At 45.4% G+C, this 17,337-nt stretch overlaps 1 protein-coding gene across 1 annotated transcript in view; it reads left to right on the top strand.

Moving 5' to 3' along the window:
- The window catches only part of SHISA6 (shisa family member 6), a 514,955-nt gene that overhangs the window by 17,487 nt on the left and 480,131 nt on the right, over positions 1 to 17,337 (top strand). The window contains exon 3 of the mRNA XM_059732610.1: positions 15,081 to 15,241. Within this exon, the coding sequence (XP_059588593.1) occupies positions 15,081 to 15,241 (161 nt within the window). The remainder of the gene's footprint in view (positions 1 to 15,080; positions 15,242 to 17,337) is intronic.

Raw genomic sequence — 17,337 nt, 5'->3', positions numbered from 1 at the left:
GTCTTTCTGGACTTCAAGAAGGCCTTTGACACTGTCTCCCGCCCCATTCTCATTAAAAAGCTAGGCGACTGTGGCATTGATACCTACAGTCAGATGGATAGCAAATTGGCTGAGGGGCCGCACTCAGAGTGGTTGTGGACGGGTCATATTCGAGCAGGAGGGACGTGAGCAATGGAGTCCTTGGGCTTGGTCCTTGGGCCCGCACTGTTCAATTTCTTTATTAGTGACTTGGACGAGGGGGTGAAAAGCACCCTGTTTAAATTCGCGGACAACACTGAGATTTGGGGTGAGGTGGGCATGCTAGAAGGGAGGGATAGGATACAGCTGGACCTGGACAGGTTACAGGGGTGGGCAAATGAGAATAGGATGGGATTCAATACTGACAAGTACAAGGTACTGCACTTGGGTAGTAAGAACCAGCAGCATACCTATAGGCTGGGGAACTCCCTTCTTGATAGCATGGTGGCAGAAAGAGATCTTGGAGTCATTATCAATTCCAAGATGAGCATGGGCCACCAATGCGAGGCCACAGTCAGTAGGGCTAACTGCACCTTGTCGTGCATCCACAGATGGATCACAAGCAGGGCCAAGGAGGTGATCCTCCCCTTCTATGCGACACTAGTCAGGCCACAGTTGGAGTACTGTGTCCAGTTCTGGGCGCCGCACTTCACAGAAGGGATGTGAACAGCATTGAGAGGGTTCAGAGGAGGGCCACTCACATGATCTGGGGACAGCAGGGCCCTACGAGGAGAGGCTACAGGACCTTAACCTGTTCAGCCTTCACAAGAGAAGGCTGAGAGGGGACCTGGTGGCCATCTATAAATTTACTAGGGGGGGCCAGCAGGGAATGGGAGAGACCTTGCTCCCCTGAGTGCCTCCCAGAGTAACAAGGAATAATGGCCATAATTTAGAGGATAGGTTTAGACTAGACATTAGAAGGCACTACTTCATAGTCAGGGCGGATAAGTTCTGGACCCAACTTCCAAGGGAAGTAGTGCTGGCTCCTACCTTGGGGGTCTTTAAGAGGAGGCTTAATGATTTCCTAGCTGGGGTCATTTGAGCCCAGTTTTCTCTCCTGTACAGGGCAGGGGGTTAGACTAGAACAGGGGTGTCCAACCTTTTTGAATGTGGGGCCGGATCATGAACCTTTTATCACCTAGTGGGCCGGCAGGAGCGGGCACTTGTGTGGCCTGTCCAGTCCAGCAGCGGCCTGGGGGGGCAGGAGTCAAGAAGCCGCCTGACCCCACTGTGTCCTCTCTGCCACCTGGGTGGCCTCGAGGATGCTTCCACACCTGCGTGTCTGGGCTCAGCAGCCGGGGGGGGACATGCGGGCACCCTACAGGGGGGTGCGGGACATTCAGGGACACCCCCCTGCTCCCTCTCCACCAGGGCAGCCCGAGCCCAACCGGCAGGGCTCCTTCCCTCCCCAGGGCCCGTGACTCACCACCCCCAATGTGATGTTTGCGGCCGCGGGGGGATGCAGGGAGGCGGGAGTGGTGCCAGCTTTCTGCCCCAACAGCCACAGCCACAGCAGCAGCGCAGCAACATCTCCCACGGGCCCGGCTGCAGCATCCCTCCACTCTGGCATCTACACCCCCCGCACCAACCTGCCTGCTGCACCGCAACCTGCTCTGGCCCGCACGGCTGACGGGGACCAGTGCAGGGCGGGGCCAGCATGCAAATGAGGAAGGGAGGGGCGGGGCTAGGACAGGACACAGTGAAATGAAGGGGGAGGGGAGGACCCGCACCGCGTTGGCAATGTCAAGCTGATGCGGTACATGTGGGAACCTTGTCCCTTTCCCAGCCCTTCAGCAGCCATTAGGAAGCTGCTTAGGGTCTGGGGGAGGGACAAGGGGTGGGAACAAAAGTAAACAGTGTTTATTTTCGTTTCCCGTCGCAGCACCTCGGGCCTCAGAAAATGGCTTGGCAGGTCGCATGTTGGACAAGCCTGGACTAGAAGATCTGCAACATCCCTTCCGACCCTAATTATATGAATCTATGAAAGATTCAGGTCCCAATCCTGCAATCTTTACTGACGTGAATAATCTGAAGTATTAGTTTAGTTTAGTAGTACAGATAGTGCGGCAGAAAATAGGCAGCACCTGTCATATTGTATTATCTGTGTTGGGAACAGCCTGTGTGTGCCTAATTCCACTTCTTAAATCCAGTCATCCAGTCTTCTGTTTCAGATTAATTTTTGCTCCCAAACTGCATGATTCATTTAAAACTATCCAAGAGAAGTGCAATGTCCAATAAATATTAAATAGGTTGATTCAGCCAGTGCCATTCTGAGGCTGCTTATTGTTTGGGATTTATATAGTATTGTATATACTTGAATCTAAGACAAGTCCTCTCCCCCACCCCTTCCCCTACCCCCCCACCCATCAGCATGGGAAGAAAAGCCCCTTGTCTTACATTTACATACAAAGCCAGGGAGTGGGGGCAGGGCAGGGGCAGGAAGCTGCTGTGCATCTAAGTCTGGCCTTCAGCTTGGACCAGGACCCCCTCCTATGGCCCCCCACAGATGTCCTCTTTTTTGATACCGGAAATATGGTTACTCTACTTCTGCCTCCCCCCCAGCTACTCTGCTCTCTTCCCCCACTCCCCTTACTGTCAGGCAAAGCTTAGCTTCAGTCAGGCTGGATTCCCTCCTGGGCACAGAGTACAGGGAAACTTTGTTTGCTGCCTGGCCAATCAGCAGTGGTGCTGCTACTGCATGGCCCTGTGCTTCCACATGCTGTGCTCCATGGCCCAACAGAAACAGCAAAGACTGTGGGGGGGGGGGAACAGACTGTGGGGAGAGTGTGAGGAAGAGTAGAGATTGTGGTGCATGAGGGGGAAGGAACAGAGATTGTGGGGACAGAGATTTCGGGCAGTGAGGGGAGAGCAAAGATTGTCAGGAGGAGGGCAGGAAGGCTGCAGGGGGAAGAATAGGGGGAGCAGAGGACAAGGGGGCTACGTGACAAACCCCAGCCACTTGACCACCCCCAGCCGCTGCTTTTCTTGCTGTAGCGGTGAGGAGCAGGGAGATAAATTTAAGACAGCCCTGCAATAATTAGATTCTATATCTGAAAATTATAATAAATGTATACATTTTCCATATAGGGAATCTAATTGGGGCGGAGGGGTTTCATCTTAAATTCAGGATCTTCTTAGGGTGGCTGTACATGAGCACAGAAGCTGCTCTGACATACTGTGGCACTTTAATTAGAGTGTCTCTTGGAGCCGCTCTAATTAAAAGTGCTACCCCCAGCCCCTAGAGCATGTGTAAAAGTGCCCTTACAGTCTTTGACAGAAAGCAGAAAGGACCTATGTGTGTAAAATTACTTCTATAAGAGCCACAAATATGAAGAGTATGTTGCTCATTGAATCTAGTCTATTATCAATTTCTAGAAATGTTTCTGGTGCAAAGATGATGTCAGAGGTCAGAATAAGGCTTATAGACTCTGGTCAGGACTTTACACTACCATGTTTTAATTCTGTGTTTAAGAACATAAGAACTGCCATTTACTGGGTAGGACCATAGGTCCATTTTGCCCAGGATCCTGTCACAGTGGCAAACAATGAATGCTGAAAGGGAGAGTGAACTGTCTACGACCAGGGTTTTTTCCCACTATTCTTCTTTCACTTGCAGCCTCCAGCATTTAAGGTCTAGGACATTCGAACTCCCATGCTCAATAGCTACTGATTCCCGTTTCCTCCAATAGTTTGCCTTTTTGAATCTGGCTAAACTATCACCTTCCACAACATCTGGTTGTAATCAGTTCTACACTTTAATTAAAAAGCAAGTCATTTGGCACTGTTGCTCTTTACAGAGCATGATGTATGTGCCGATGAGTTTTTTGATGGCTGCTTAGTCCAATGCACGAGTGACAGTCCCAACCATGGGTAGGGAACAACCATGCATTAGGAATACTCTGAATCAGAGCAGCAGATTCTTTCCTCCTCTGATGCAGGTCATCACAAAACTTTATCCAGTCCACCTCGCAGTGAATCTCTCCATCTGCAAGCTGATTCCGCCAACTAGAGCAGCATTCTGCACTCTTTTTCCAGTCATCCACAGAGATTCCAAAGGATGCTAAGTCATCTTTGCAAGCATCCCAAAATCTGTGCAGTGGTCTGCCTCTCTTTCTAGACACTTTGTGAGGTTCAGAGTACAGCACATTTTTGGGGATCCTGTGATCCAGCATTTCCGTGACATGACCAAGCCACGTGAGTCTTTTCTTACCAACCAACATTCTCACGAATGATATACCAACATGATTTAACACTTCCACATTTGTCACCCTGTCTTGCCATTTTATTTGAATAATTTTATGCCGGCATCTGATATGAAAGCTGTTTAGTCTTTTAATATGTTTGGCGTAGGTCATCCATATTTCTGAGCCATATAGAATAGTGGACAAAATATGTGTCTCGTAAATATGGATTTTCACTGTAGTTGACAGTTTATTATTGTTCTAGACTCTGTCTTGCAAAAGACCAAAGTTCCTGGCTGCTTTGCCAATCCTACTAGCAAGCTCAGCATCAAGATCTACATTGCTGGTAACAGTATAGACAAGGTAGAAACATTGGTTAGTAACATCCAAATTAGTACCATCTGTGGGTGATATCTAGAACTAGTTCTGAAGAGCCTTGGTGCATGATATCAGTCTTCTTCAAGCCCAGAGATTTTCCATGAGTCAAAGAACTTGGTAATGAGATGTTGTAGGGCATCAACACTGTGAGCCACAAGGGTTACATCATCTGCAAACAAGAGGCCCCTTACGGTGATCTTCTTCACCCTTCTCTTATCTCTGAAGCTTGCAATGTTAAACAGTCCTCCATCATGTCTAGTGCACCCTGTTGAACACATGGAATGTATGTTGAAGCAGGAACGAGCAAATATTCAACAATGCGAGAGCCAGTTTGCAGCCCTGCTTCACTCTAGTGTTAATGCTGAATGAGTCACACTCTTGGTTTTCATACATTACAGTTGCCTTCATGCCATCATGTAAGATTTCACAAGGTTTAACAGTATAGGTGGACAACCAAGCTTCTTCAGAACAATGTAAAGCTCTGATCGACTAAACATGTCAAAGGCTTTTTTGTGAAATCTAGAAAAGCCATGTACAGTGGGATATGGCTCCCTCTGCACTTTTCCTGCAGCTGTCTTACAGAGAAGACCACCACTATGGTAGACTTTTCTGAGTGGAAGCCACACTGGCTCTCAGGATAGATTCTCTCAGCTAATGTTTGAAGTCTAGGTAAAAGAATATGGCTTAAGATTTTTCCTGCAATGATGACAAGAGATATATCTCTGTGGTTATTACAGTCACTTCTGTCTCTTTTGTTTTTATAGAATTGGATGAAATGAGCGTCCATGAAATTTTGCAGAACAGTTAATTCCTTCCAACAGGGTAGCAGTACCTCATGCAATCTTTGCAGCAAGGCTTTGTTTGCACATTTGTAAATTTCAGCAGATAAGCAGTCAGATCATGAAGGTTTGTTATTGGGAATCTTTTTGATGCATTGTTCAAGTTCCTTTAATGTAGGTTTTGTGAAGAAATCACCCTTTTCATCTGTCTCCCTGCTCTAAGTCTGCCCAGCCTGCTCTGTTTCAAACTCTGACTGTTGGATCTTCCTGGTCAAACTGGGTGACTGCGTTGTGAAAATTCCATGGGGGGGAGTTCTCTCTTCCTTTATCCTAAATTTTTCCTGCTGAACAACCTGTGACCCTGGTCTCTACTTGAGAATGCTGATGACTTTTAAAAAGATTGGTCTGTATCCAATACTGTCTGTTTCTGGTTGGGACTTAATGATAAGGTCACAAAAGTTTTAAAAGGGGTCACTCCATTTTGAAGGGGGAGGTGATCTTTGGGACCCTGAAACTAGCAGCAAGCCTCCAGAGCTCCAATAGTCTCTGGATGAACATGTGAGCCAGTAACTTAGTATTAAGTGAACTAGATGTATATCAAAAGGGCCAACAAGCCCATTCTGTTTTTGCTCAAGTAGGTTTTTTTTCAATCTACCATGTTTTGTATTCCTTTCTCACTCTCTCCCTCTTTGATCAGTAAAGCTATCTGTTATAGCACGCCTTGCTGTAAATGCTTATGAGGGTGAAACAAACCTTTAAAGCCCCACTTTGCTCAGCTGGCTAAGGTGGGTGTGGCTTTTTACCTTCCTCCCATACAGGGGGCTACTTTTGAATGCTTCAGGCTACAAGAAGCACCTCAAAATATCACAGTGGGCTAAGCATCCTTAAGGTCAACAGGGTCTGTGTACCCCAGGCTGCACAGCACTAACAAAGACCACGGCCTGGGTGGTGGCAGTGGTTACCCCAGGTTTGTGGGTGTGCTCCAGGAAGGGGGTTGGTTGGATGCAGGTACCCCAGGGGAGATACCCAAAGTGATTTTTGGTTGAGCACAGTGAGGCAGGTGGCTCAGTGCAGGAGCACCTCCTACTGGCCCACCACAGGTTTGACATCCAGTGAAGTCATAAATTCAGACCTAGGCAATTTGTCTATCACACATTGGTCTACTAGAAACTCCCTTGAGTATATCATTCCATAGTGCTCAAGCCACCTCTTCAGTTGCTCCCCCTTATCAGTTGTGATATTACCATCCAGGTCTTTCAGTGGAGCTGTCTTGTACTGTGTTGGCCCAATGGCCTTTCTGATGCCCTCATATAGCCATCTACCGTCTCCTGCATCAGTTGACTCTTGGAGGCTCACAGAGACCCAGCTAAAATTCTTACACAGACCTCTTGAAAGCTGTTTGAGCAGCCTTATGAGCTTCTCTTAGTTTGTTGAGTGAATCAATAGTAGGAGTAGATTCACAGGTGATTAGGGCAGTTCTTTTTCTTTCAATGAGTGGCAGCAGTACCTTTGAATGGTCTATAAACCAGTCAACATTTTTCTTAGTACTTTTCCCAAAACTCTTGATTGCTGCATTGTACATGCTTATCTTCATAACTTCCCATGCAGCTGATGCAGTTTCATTCATTCTGTCTGACTTTGCTGCTACTTCTTTGAAAAGCCATTCCTTGACAAGATCATTATTTTGGCAGAAGTCAATAGAAGGTTGTCTGGCAGGTTTATTGCAGTGGATCTTCTTAGCTTGAAATTTCACTTTGCAGCAGACAAGGGAGTGGTCTGTTTCACAATCTGTGCATTGAAAGGATCATGCATGCAGGGTATCTTTCAAGAGTGTAGGTCTTGTCAGTACCAAGTCCAGCTAATGCCAGCACTTAGACTTCAGGTGCCTCCATAACATTCTTCTTCTGATGCTACCAGCAAAGAAGGTGTTGGTCACCAATAAGCTTTGACTGGAACAAAGGTCAAGAACTCTCTCCAAGTATGTCATTCATACTTCCAATGCCATGCCTACCCAGAATCCCAAGCCAGCTCTCAGCATTAGATCCAACTCTTGCACTGAAGTCTCCAAGTACTATGATGGGTTCCTTCCATGGAATCCTGCTGATCAGTTCTTCTGGCTGTTGATGGAAACTGTCCTCCTCATCACTAGCCTGCAAAGTTGGAACATAGACACTGATGAGGTAGGATGAATCCCTTCTGTAGTCCAACTTGAAGTGTCATAGTATGTATGAACACAGCAATCTAAGCTTTACACAATGACATAAGTTCATTTCTGATAGCAAAACCTACACTATACTCTTTCCTTATTCCTTCAAGTTTGCCATGCCAGTAGTCCATCTCCTTTATGAAGCCTGTATTTGAGAGCTGAGTTTCCAAAACAGCTGCAATATCAATTCTGAAATGTGCAAGCTCATTACTCAACACAGCCATTTTCTTTAGATCCAAATCCAGATCAAAGTCATATCCAGGGGTGAAAGTCTGTATATTTCAGCAAGCAATTCTGTTTATAAAATTGGTTGAGCCAGGATGTAAGTAGTGAGGCAAGACTTATTTGACCTACCTTTTCTAGGGTCACCCTCATGTGAGACGAGAAGACCATCCCTAAACAGGGCTGTTTGGAAATCTTGGTAGCTGACCCAGGGCCCTTATGCCTCTCTTGGATCCCTGTCACCATCTTGCCAAGACCTTCAGTGTATACACTTAATCAGAGTTATGGAGGAGCAGAGGCTGCCATAGACCTGTCATCCCGCCTTTGGAGTCAAAATCAAACCACTGAGCCAAAATCAAAAGGCCAGGATGAGTCTAGACATTCAGTGACACAGAGGTTGTAGCTTCTGCCAGAGAGCAACCTGAATAGAGCTGTTAACTTCCTGTCACTTCAATGTGAGCACCTTTTCTTTCAATGTGAGGTCCTTTAACCTTTCAACCAATAAGTATCCACAAGGCAGCAGAAGATGCAATTTAACGTCACGTCCATGTAAATTTTCATTACCCATGGTGTGAAAAAGAACTTTGTTTTGTTAGTTTTAAACTTATTACCTACTAGTTTCATCTGATGACCCCTAGTCCTTGTATTTATTAAATAATAAATCCCTATTTACTTTCTCTTGGGGTGTCTTGTGGTGGAACCAGACTCCAACATGGCATAGACTGGCAAGGTTTTTTGTAGGCGATATCTTATTGGACTAACTTCGTTGTTGCAATAGTTTTAGAAAAGCTTTCAAATGCAAGGTATTCTTCTTCAGATCACTAGTATAAACTAGTGTTTGTGTGCTGACTTTAATGTAGCTGATGTCCACAGAGGACTTACACCTGTTGTGGGATTGGCCTGCAGGGAAGCTCTAAGTCCTTAATGTAAGGTAGTGAGAGAAGCACTCCATTTTTTCAGCTGGGTTTTCCACCCCTTCTCCTTTGTCATCTGGTGTCTTTTGGTTATTTCTATTATGTTCTATCCTTCTGGCTCACTTTCCCCCTGCTTCTGGTTTTTCTATGGTTACCATAACAATTTGAGGGAAATCTGTGATGGGGTAAGGAAATCCAGGATTGAAGGGGGGTCACAGAGGTGCCAGTATGCACATGCACATGCACACGCATACACACACACACACACACACACACGACCCCACAGCTTCCAGGAGCAGGGCTGGGTTGGGTGGCATGGTGTGCACATGGACACAGACACCCCTGCTTCCTCCACCCCATGGCTCCCCCACCCCATGTCAGGACAGCATAGCATGCACAAATACACACGCACAGCCCTGACCCCACTGCTCCCCATGTGCACCCCTCCCCCAACTCTACTGCACAAGCGACTCTGCATGCAGCCCAGCAGGGTCCAGACCAGGGAGCAGCCCAATGGCTGGTCTCCCTTGAGAAAACTGAAGCAAAAGCCCCAGATTGGTACACACCTGCCCACACATACCCAGATCCTGATTCAGGGCCACATGTTTGGGCAGGTTCCCACTATTTGACTTTTACTTCAATTTTCTCCAATGTCCAGGATGCTGAACCTCTGAAATCCAGGACTGCCCTGGATAATCTGGGACATATGGTCACTCTAGTTTTTTTCTCTCTTTCAGCCTCTGTCACTTCCCCTCATTCATTCTTCCATCATGCCTCACCCTGAGTTCACATTTTAGCGTTCTTTGTTTTTCTCACTAGTGCTTTCTCCACCTTGTCACCTTCTTGCATATTTCCATGCTTCTCAGGATTGTCTACTTTCAACAGCCTTTCCTTTTACGTGTTAAAAGGAGCCATGTACAACTCTGTGCTGGAGACATAGTAATACATTTTAGACCTACTAGGTTTCCTTCCAGAAAAGCTCTCAACACCATCACTAAAGTAACTCCACTGGCTTCTGCACTATTGATCATACACCAGTGTAAATGACAGCAGGATATGAACTGCTTTCTTTTCAGAGCATTCTGACATGCAGCTTGTACTAGATCTGAATCCTGCTCTCAGTTACACCAGTGTAAATCTGGAATAAATCTCTTGATATCAGTGGAATTACTCTGGATTTATTTGGGGGTGACTGACAGCAGAATTTGGCCTTTTGTGATCTCACTTAAATCTGTTATTAAAAGCTGTGTCATAAATCATTATCTCAGGATATAAGTGTATGGTTACACAGCTCTGACTATCCCGTCTGCTGCCATATGTAAAGCAATCTACTGAGTGAAGCTTGCTTCTCTGGGATAAGAAATGCCTCATAGCCTGATACATACCTTATTTCTTTTCAGTGGCCTGCTAGCACCAAAAGGGCTACATATTCAACACTTAAGTATTTACAGCTTCTTTTATTACCCAACATATAGCTTTTACAGAGAAGTGTAGGGATGGATAGGATTATTTACATGGTGTCAAATACATCTTCACCCTAACATCACAGCAATTTCAGCACAGAGGAATTTAGATCATTATACGTGTTATGAAAAATATTTTTGATCACACACAACATTAAAATTGAATTAGAAAGCAATTAAGCAGCGCACACACAAAGCTTTTATTTATAACACTGCTTTATTGCATTCTATTTTGGGGTTATTATGAGATTTCCCTCCTCCTCACAGAAAGTAATGAGGAGTCAGATCAGTAAACACTCATGACAAACATTTTTAATAGATAGGGCACTGTTTGGCAGGTGTCTTCTTCAGTGTTGCTTAACTAAGCCAATTTTCTGAAGCCTTACTATCCAAAGCTTTTCCTTTTTTCTTATGTTCAATTTTGCTAATATACAGTTTTAAGGTGCTGCAGAATTAAAAGCAGATGTCATTATCATGCTCAATTTCTTTTTCACTTATGAGTAAATTTATGGTAACTTTTTTCCCTCATGTAAGAACCTCTCTTCTAGCTAGGGCCTGTTTTTTCTTACATGGCTTGCAAGTTTTATTTGTGTTTACAAAAATAATTAGTGACCTCAGTTCTTGACTTTATTAGAAACTGTACACAAATCAGAACATATTCCAGTCATGTGGGCTTTCACTTATGGAATACAGTTGGTTTGGAGCTCTAGTTTTCAGGTAGACGAAGACTGAGATGATTGGGTATTTCGTGTTTATTCAGATGCCTCCAGAGCATATTACTTTAACTGGTTTGATTATTTTAATGAATAAAAGCAAACCTTATACCTAGGAAATAGTAAAGCCACATTATTAGTGCTTTGTTGAACACCAAGTATTGTCTCCCTCTTTTAAATGAAAGCTGATAATAGCAGAAAAGAGAAGAGAAGACAAAAAATGCCCTGTGTTCATGCTCTTGCCCTCTCCATTCCACTGGTTTTCCTGACTCCAGCTTCCTTTTTGTGGTCTTGTTGCGCTGTGCCTTTCCTGCCTTCTCTGGCTATGTCCTTTCAGTGATTACAGCTGACCTGTATACATACTTGACTGGCCTTCCCTATCCCTCAGTTTCTATTAACTCTTTGAGTGCTAGCTCCTTAAGATTAAGAGCATCCTTCATGAGTTGTTGGAGAGCTAACCTGCCATGGACAGGTAAATAACATTATCCCTGTGATTGAAAAATGGCTCTTAGCACAGACATTTAATATTAACTTTTCTTGAAAATATGTACTTGGAGCCCTCCTGGAAACTCTTTGTTGGAATTTCTCCCTGCCATAGACTGCTAGGATGGTACTTGTAAAGAAACAGTTTGCTTTACTTGCACATACTACCAGCCTGCAGGATTTATAATGTGGTGGTGAAGATGTCTTTGTCTTGTGCAACAGTGTGGGGTCACAGTGGGGAAATGAATCCTGTTTGAAGGGAGGATTCATGCAGCATTTTATAGATCAGGGCCCAGGAGCCCTGCCACTGACATGTGTGATCTTGAGCAGGTCAAAGAGAGCCATATTGTTAAAGCAGCCTGTAATTTGAGATGCATTGACGTTTAATGCCCAATTTGAGACACCTCTGGCCTAATTTTAAGAGGTGATGAGCAGTTATGAGGGCTTTAAGTCAGTGGAACTCCTGGGTGGTCAGTACTTTTTGAGAAATTAAACATGGGCCAGACCAAGAGAATAGGTGTAACTGATTATCTGACTAGTGCCACCTCCATCCTGCACTAAGCACACCTGTACCACCCAAACCAGTTTTTGCCTGTGTCATACTGAATGTGTACTGTACTTATCATGAGTAGTCTAATCATGGGTGGGGCCTTTAAGTGCAGTGTAATCCAAATAACAAATAGTAATAAAATTGGGAATAAAATAGCTCCTTTAGCCACAAGGGCGTGGTAGGCTAAAGTGCTCCTCAGGATCCTTTGTGATCTGCAGGGTCATGAAGGTTTTTGTATAGTACAGATTATTGATGCATTTAATTATGCACAAGGATAGCATAGTTTAAAAGGAAAGGGTTTCTAAAACAGAATGAATTTAGGTCCTAAACAACTTTTGATATACAAGAGAAAAAAAAAAAAAGGCAGTTAAGTAAAGATAATGGATATGAGGAACATCAACACCAAATTCATGAATATGCAAGAAGAAATTTTTTCTCTTGTTAGCACCTAAGGTGATTTTGGGCATGTTCCCTCTGTCTGAGAGAATGGAACTGTCAAACCTTAAAACACCACCATTTTTTATAACCCAAACAGTCCTGCTCTCTCCATCTCTTTCTCACTCTCACTTCCCTCCCTCTGTTTCTCCTGGGACTTGAGAGAAAGCTTTTCACCACATTAAAACTCAGTGGCCATGTCTACATGAGATGCTGACTGTGCATTAGCCTGTGATTACTGTGCAGTAGCATTGCATGGCAGAAAGCATGATTCCATGCCACTGTGCAGTAATCTCAGGTTACTGCACAATCAGTGTCACGAAAAAACTGTTCGGCAATGCTACTGCTCAGTAACTCCGGTTACTGTGCAGTCATGTAGTACTTGTTTATACAAGTACTAAATGTCTGTCCAGGAATGACTGTGCAATCAGCATCTCATGTAGACATGGCCAGTGTGTTTCATTCTAGCATTATTCTACAGTGCATATCATATATGCAAAAGAAAAATAATTTTTATATCCATTGAACGCAGATATTTTTATGGGGAGCTCTCTTAATCTTTTGATGCCATTAAGGAAATTTCTAAAGGGGAAGTTGCTACTGATAAGTTAATGATTGTGATAGCTATAAGACATGAAATGTTCCAACCTCCCCTCTCTTGTTGGATATTGGTCCTGCTTCAAAAGCCTACCACTGTGATTAATACTTATTCTCCCTTCTCTTGGCAGAGAAGTCATGGGTTTTATTAGAAGCAAGGATTCCTTAGGATGATATATTTTATTGGGCAAACTGCATAGTTGGGATAGAGTTAGACAAGCTTTTAAATGCACAGCATTCTTCTTCAGGTCTCTTCTAAGGTCTCTGAAGAAGAATGTTTTGCAACTGAAATTTTGTCTAACTCTCTCCAAATTATGCAGTTGGTCCAATAAAAAACATTACCCCAAGAAAAATCCTTGCCTTCTCCATAATTCCTGAACCATCATGATTCAGTATCACTCTAACACTACTGTGGTTAGTATTAGCATAGATCGGGGGTCAGCAACCCCTGGCACGTGTGTCAAGCATGGCATGTGAGGCCATTTTGCTCAGCACGCCACGGCCAGCCCCCAGCTCTGGGTAGCTGTTGCCAGCGACAGAGCCTGGGCTGCTCCCAGCAGGGCTTGCATCATCCCAGCTGTCTGCTGGGAGAAACCTGGGCTCCCGGCTGACAGCAGCTCCCCAGAGCTGGGGCCAGCTGCAGCTGGGAAGCTGCAAACAGCTGTGCCAGGCTCCAGAGCCCAGGCATAAGCTCTATACCGGCACATGAACGTGCACCTTGGAGTGGGTGGTGGGGGAGGGGACTGAGGCACTGCAACCCTGGTCTCTCCCCTGCTTCTGGCACAGAGCTGGTGACTGGGCTTCAGAGCCCAGCACAGCTGTTTGTAGCCACCCTGGGCTCTGGGCTGCTGCAGCAAGCAGTGGGAAGGCTGCAAACAGCTGTGCTGGGCTCCACAGCTCCAGCATCAGCTCCATCCTGCGGTTACTGTATGCGCACTTCAGAGTAGACAGTGGGGCAGTGCAGCCTGCCCTGAGGTCCGCGCACAGTCGCCACCAGCATGGAGCTGATGCCGGAGCCGTGGAGCCTGACACAGCTGTTTTCAGCCTTCCCAATGCTTGCTGCAGCTTCCCAGAGCCCAGGCTGGCTACAAACAGCTGCACTGGGCTCCAGACCCCAGTCATCAGCTCTGTGCTGAGAGTGCAGGAGAGATCAGAGTTGAACTGCCTCAGTCCCCTCCCCCACTGCCCACTCCAAGGCACGTATGCACATGCCAGTACAGGGCTGATGCCTGGGCTCTGGAGCCTGGCACAGCTGTTTGCAGCCCCCCGGCTGCAGCTGGTCCCGCCTCTAGGTAGCTACTGCCAGCCGGGAGCCCAGGCTGCTCCCAGCAGGCAGCTGGGACTCTGCAAGCCCTGCTGGGAGCAGCCCAGGCTCCAGCACCTACCCAGAGCCAGGGTAGCTGCTGGGAGACACAGAGCCCAGGCTGGGGGGCAGGGGCTTTGGATGGGGTGCACAGGGCAGCAGGGCTGGGGGCAGGGGCTTTGGGTGAGGGGCAAGGGGCACAGGCAGGGCATCCTGCCATGTACCCCCTGCCCTCATTTTGTTTTTCTGGCATGCCGGCACTTCGGTACCTTCCAAGGTAGGCATTGTGGTGTTTTTCGGCACTTTGGCCAAAAAACGTTGCCTACCCCTGGCATAGATACCGAGCTTCACTTCCAACCCTGAGGACTGGGGTCAGGGTTTGAGAATGTTAAATAAAATAATTCACACCATTGTGACAGGGTCAGCATAGTTTGTGGGAGCAGCGTATGCTGCTTCTGTACTGGGTATCCAATCTGTTGAGCAGTCATTTTTATGAAGACAGTGTTTTATCCTTTGATAAAACATTCAACTGCAATAGCACCAGCAGTAAATACAGTAATGAAGAGATAACATAAACTCAGGGTTAAATCAATTAGTGGGAACATATGAAAAACTAAATAATAGCCTTACTATCCTGTGAATTTATTAAACTTTGTTCAGTAACCAAGGCAGTTTAGCTTTTAAGCTATATGGTTTGCTGTTGCTTTTATATTTTATGTAGCAAATCAAATCTAGACACCATAGATCATAGAATCACTGAAAAGTAAATTAATTAAACCTTAGAATGTCATTCCAACTGTTTTGTGAACTTGTTGTATTTTCTCTCTCTTCTTCCCAGGGCTCTAGCTGACATCTTAAGGCAGCAGGGACCAATCCCAATAGCACACTGTGAAAGAGAAACTATCTCAGCTATAGATACCTCCCCCAAAGAAAACACACCCGTCAGAACATCCTCCAAAAACCACTACACACCAGTACGCACCTCCAAAAGCAATCCAGGTAAGTGTTGCCTTTCCACTGTATTCCGGTGTAGTTGGTCGTTCCTTTAACATGTTGAAAATGAGCTAAAAGGAAGCTAGAGAATACATTACACCTTTTCAGGTGTGGACACTGGCATGCAATGTGTTCAGTGGAAAAGGCTTTGGGCAATCAAATTTAAAACTGTACTGCAAGAAGCAGTTGCGATAGTTCTTTAAGGTGTACATCTGAGTGAAGTCACCATGTTATAGAGTTATTTTAGTAATGTCAAGATCAGTAAGGAGTATGTAGAATTAATACTGAGATGTTTGTGAAGAATTGATAATTGTCACTTGTTATCAACCAAACAAAGACTTTGTGAAATACCACCATGGTTTCTGAACAGTGCAGCTCAAAAGGAGGACATCCATATAAACTGGAATGCATTGTTCAGTCTCAGCCACTGAAAGGACACAAGGGGGAAGTATGGATGTGTCATGAAAGCCCGCAAAGCAGGGCTGATTTGAGGGTTGCAGTGTTTCATTCAAAGATACTTTCTAGAACTAGATTTACTAATGCAGTTTCATCTCTATTTATAGGTAATGATAAACTATGGTCAGTTTTATCACTTTTATGTTAGTATGAGCTGTGGTCAAGTTGCTGAGTCCACTTATAATAAGTGGAATTGGACATGTTTTTGTAAAAAAAAGTCACTTTAATTTTTTGAGAGTCGCGGGTTGCAGTTTTTTTGGGCTTGTTTTATTTGGAGGTTGCTTATTTTGTTTTTGTTTTTTGGTAATAGGTGACTTAAACAAAAAAAAGTTATAGTTCAAGGGTCGGCAAAATGGTGGATATGGCCGGTGGCCAGACTGCATTTCCCAGCAGCCCCTGCCCCAGTGGCTGAGGCTGTTTTCCATGGAAACCGCAGCAGTAGCCACACTATGATACCATGGGGCTGGGATTTCCATGGAGACTGGCCCCAGCAGCACTGGCTGGGTGTATGGCAGGGTACAGAGCTGCTCCAGAGCCAGATGAGATCTTGTAGCGGTGACAGTGTGGTCCAGAGCCAGGGCAAAGCCATGATCTGCTGCCTGCATGCCCCTGCCTGGGACATGCTGGCTGCAGATCACGGCTCTGCCCCAGCTCCGAACCATGCTGTCACTGCCACAAAATCCCAGCCTGGCTGTGGAGCAGTTCTACACTCTGCCGCAGGCCCTGCGAGCAGAACTGGTGCTAAGGGAAGGATTGGGAAGGGGGATAGCCACCCCAAAATTTCCCATCGCCCCCATAGTCACCCCTCCCAGCACCACCACCATAGACTTCCCTGCACAGGCAGCAGCAAATGAGCCTGCCCCGCTTCTGCCTGCAGCACAGCCTCCCCCCCTAACCTCTCCCTACCAGGATGAGGCTGGTGCCACTGCTGCCTTCCAGCACCGCTAAATGTGTAATTTAATATTATATGCAGCAAAACTAGAACTACAAAAAGATATGGAATTTGTATAAGCACCCTCTCTTTGAAATGGGCTTGGCTTGTTTTGGGCTTGTTTTTAAGGGCAATGCCGCTTTTTTTCTTGTGAGACTTTGCAACACTGACTGTGGTATTTGATATGAATGTATTTTATAGTGTGATTAGAAATAGTCAAAACCATCTGATGATGTGAGCTCAAGCTCATAAAATCCACATTTCTGATTTCATTTGTCTATAAGGTTCATCTCTACCCTGCCTTCTGCCTGACTTTAGACTAACATGGCTACCTAGCTCTCTCAGGAAATAGCCAAGTGATGGCTAAATTAAGCATCAAGAATACCCAGGCCAGTCAATAGCTAGTCACTCTTCAGAGAATCCTGGTTTACAAAAGGGAAATTAATCTCTGAGAGTTTAAGTATGGAATAGCCTTGCATATCAGTCAGCCAGAAAAGTAGTATAATTTCAATGTATTTGTGGAGAGAGGAACCAATCCCCAAACAAAATTCAAAGGGGAAAACTTTAGCAGGAGAATCCTATCTCAGGAGAGAAACACCTAGAAGAAATTGCATGCAAAATATTTATCACCCTTGAATAGAATGACAGAGTCTATGGATGCATTTATACATTGCCGTACGGCCATGTTGCTATGACGCTGTGCTTTAGTACTTCC

Source organism: Alligator mississippiensis, chromosome 8 (assembly GCF_030867095.1).
Source record: "Alligator mississippiensis isolate rAllMis1 chromosome 8, rAllMis1, whole genome shotgun sequence".
Classification (NCBI taxonomy): Eukaryota; Metazoa; Chordata; order Crocodylia; family Alligatoridae; genus Alligator; species Alligator mississippiensis.
Note: the sequence above shows the minus strand (reverse complement) of the source record. Positions and strands in the feature narration are given on the sequence as shown.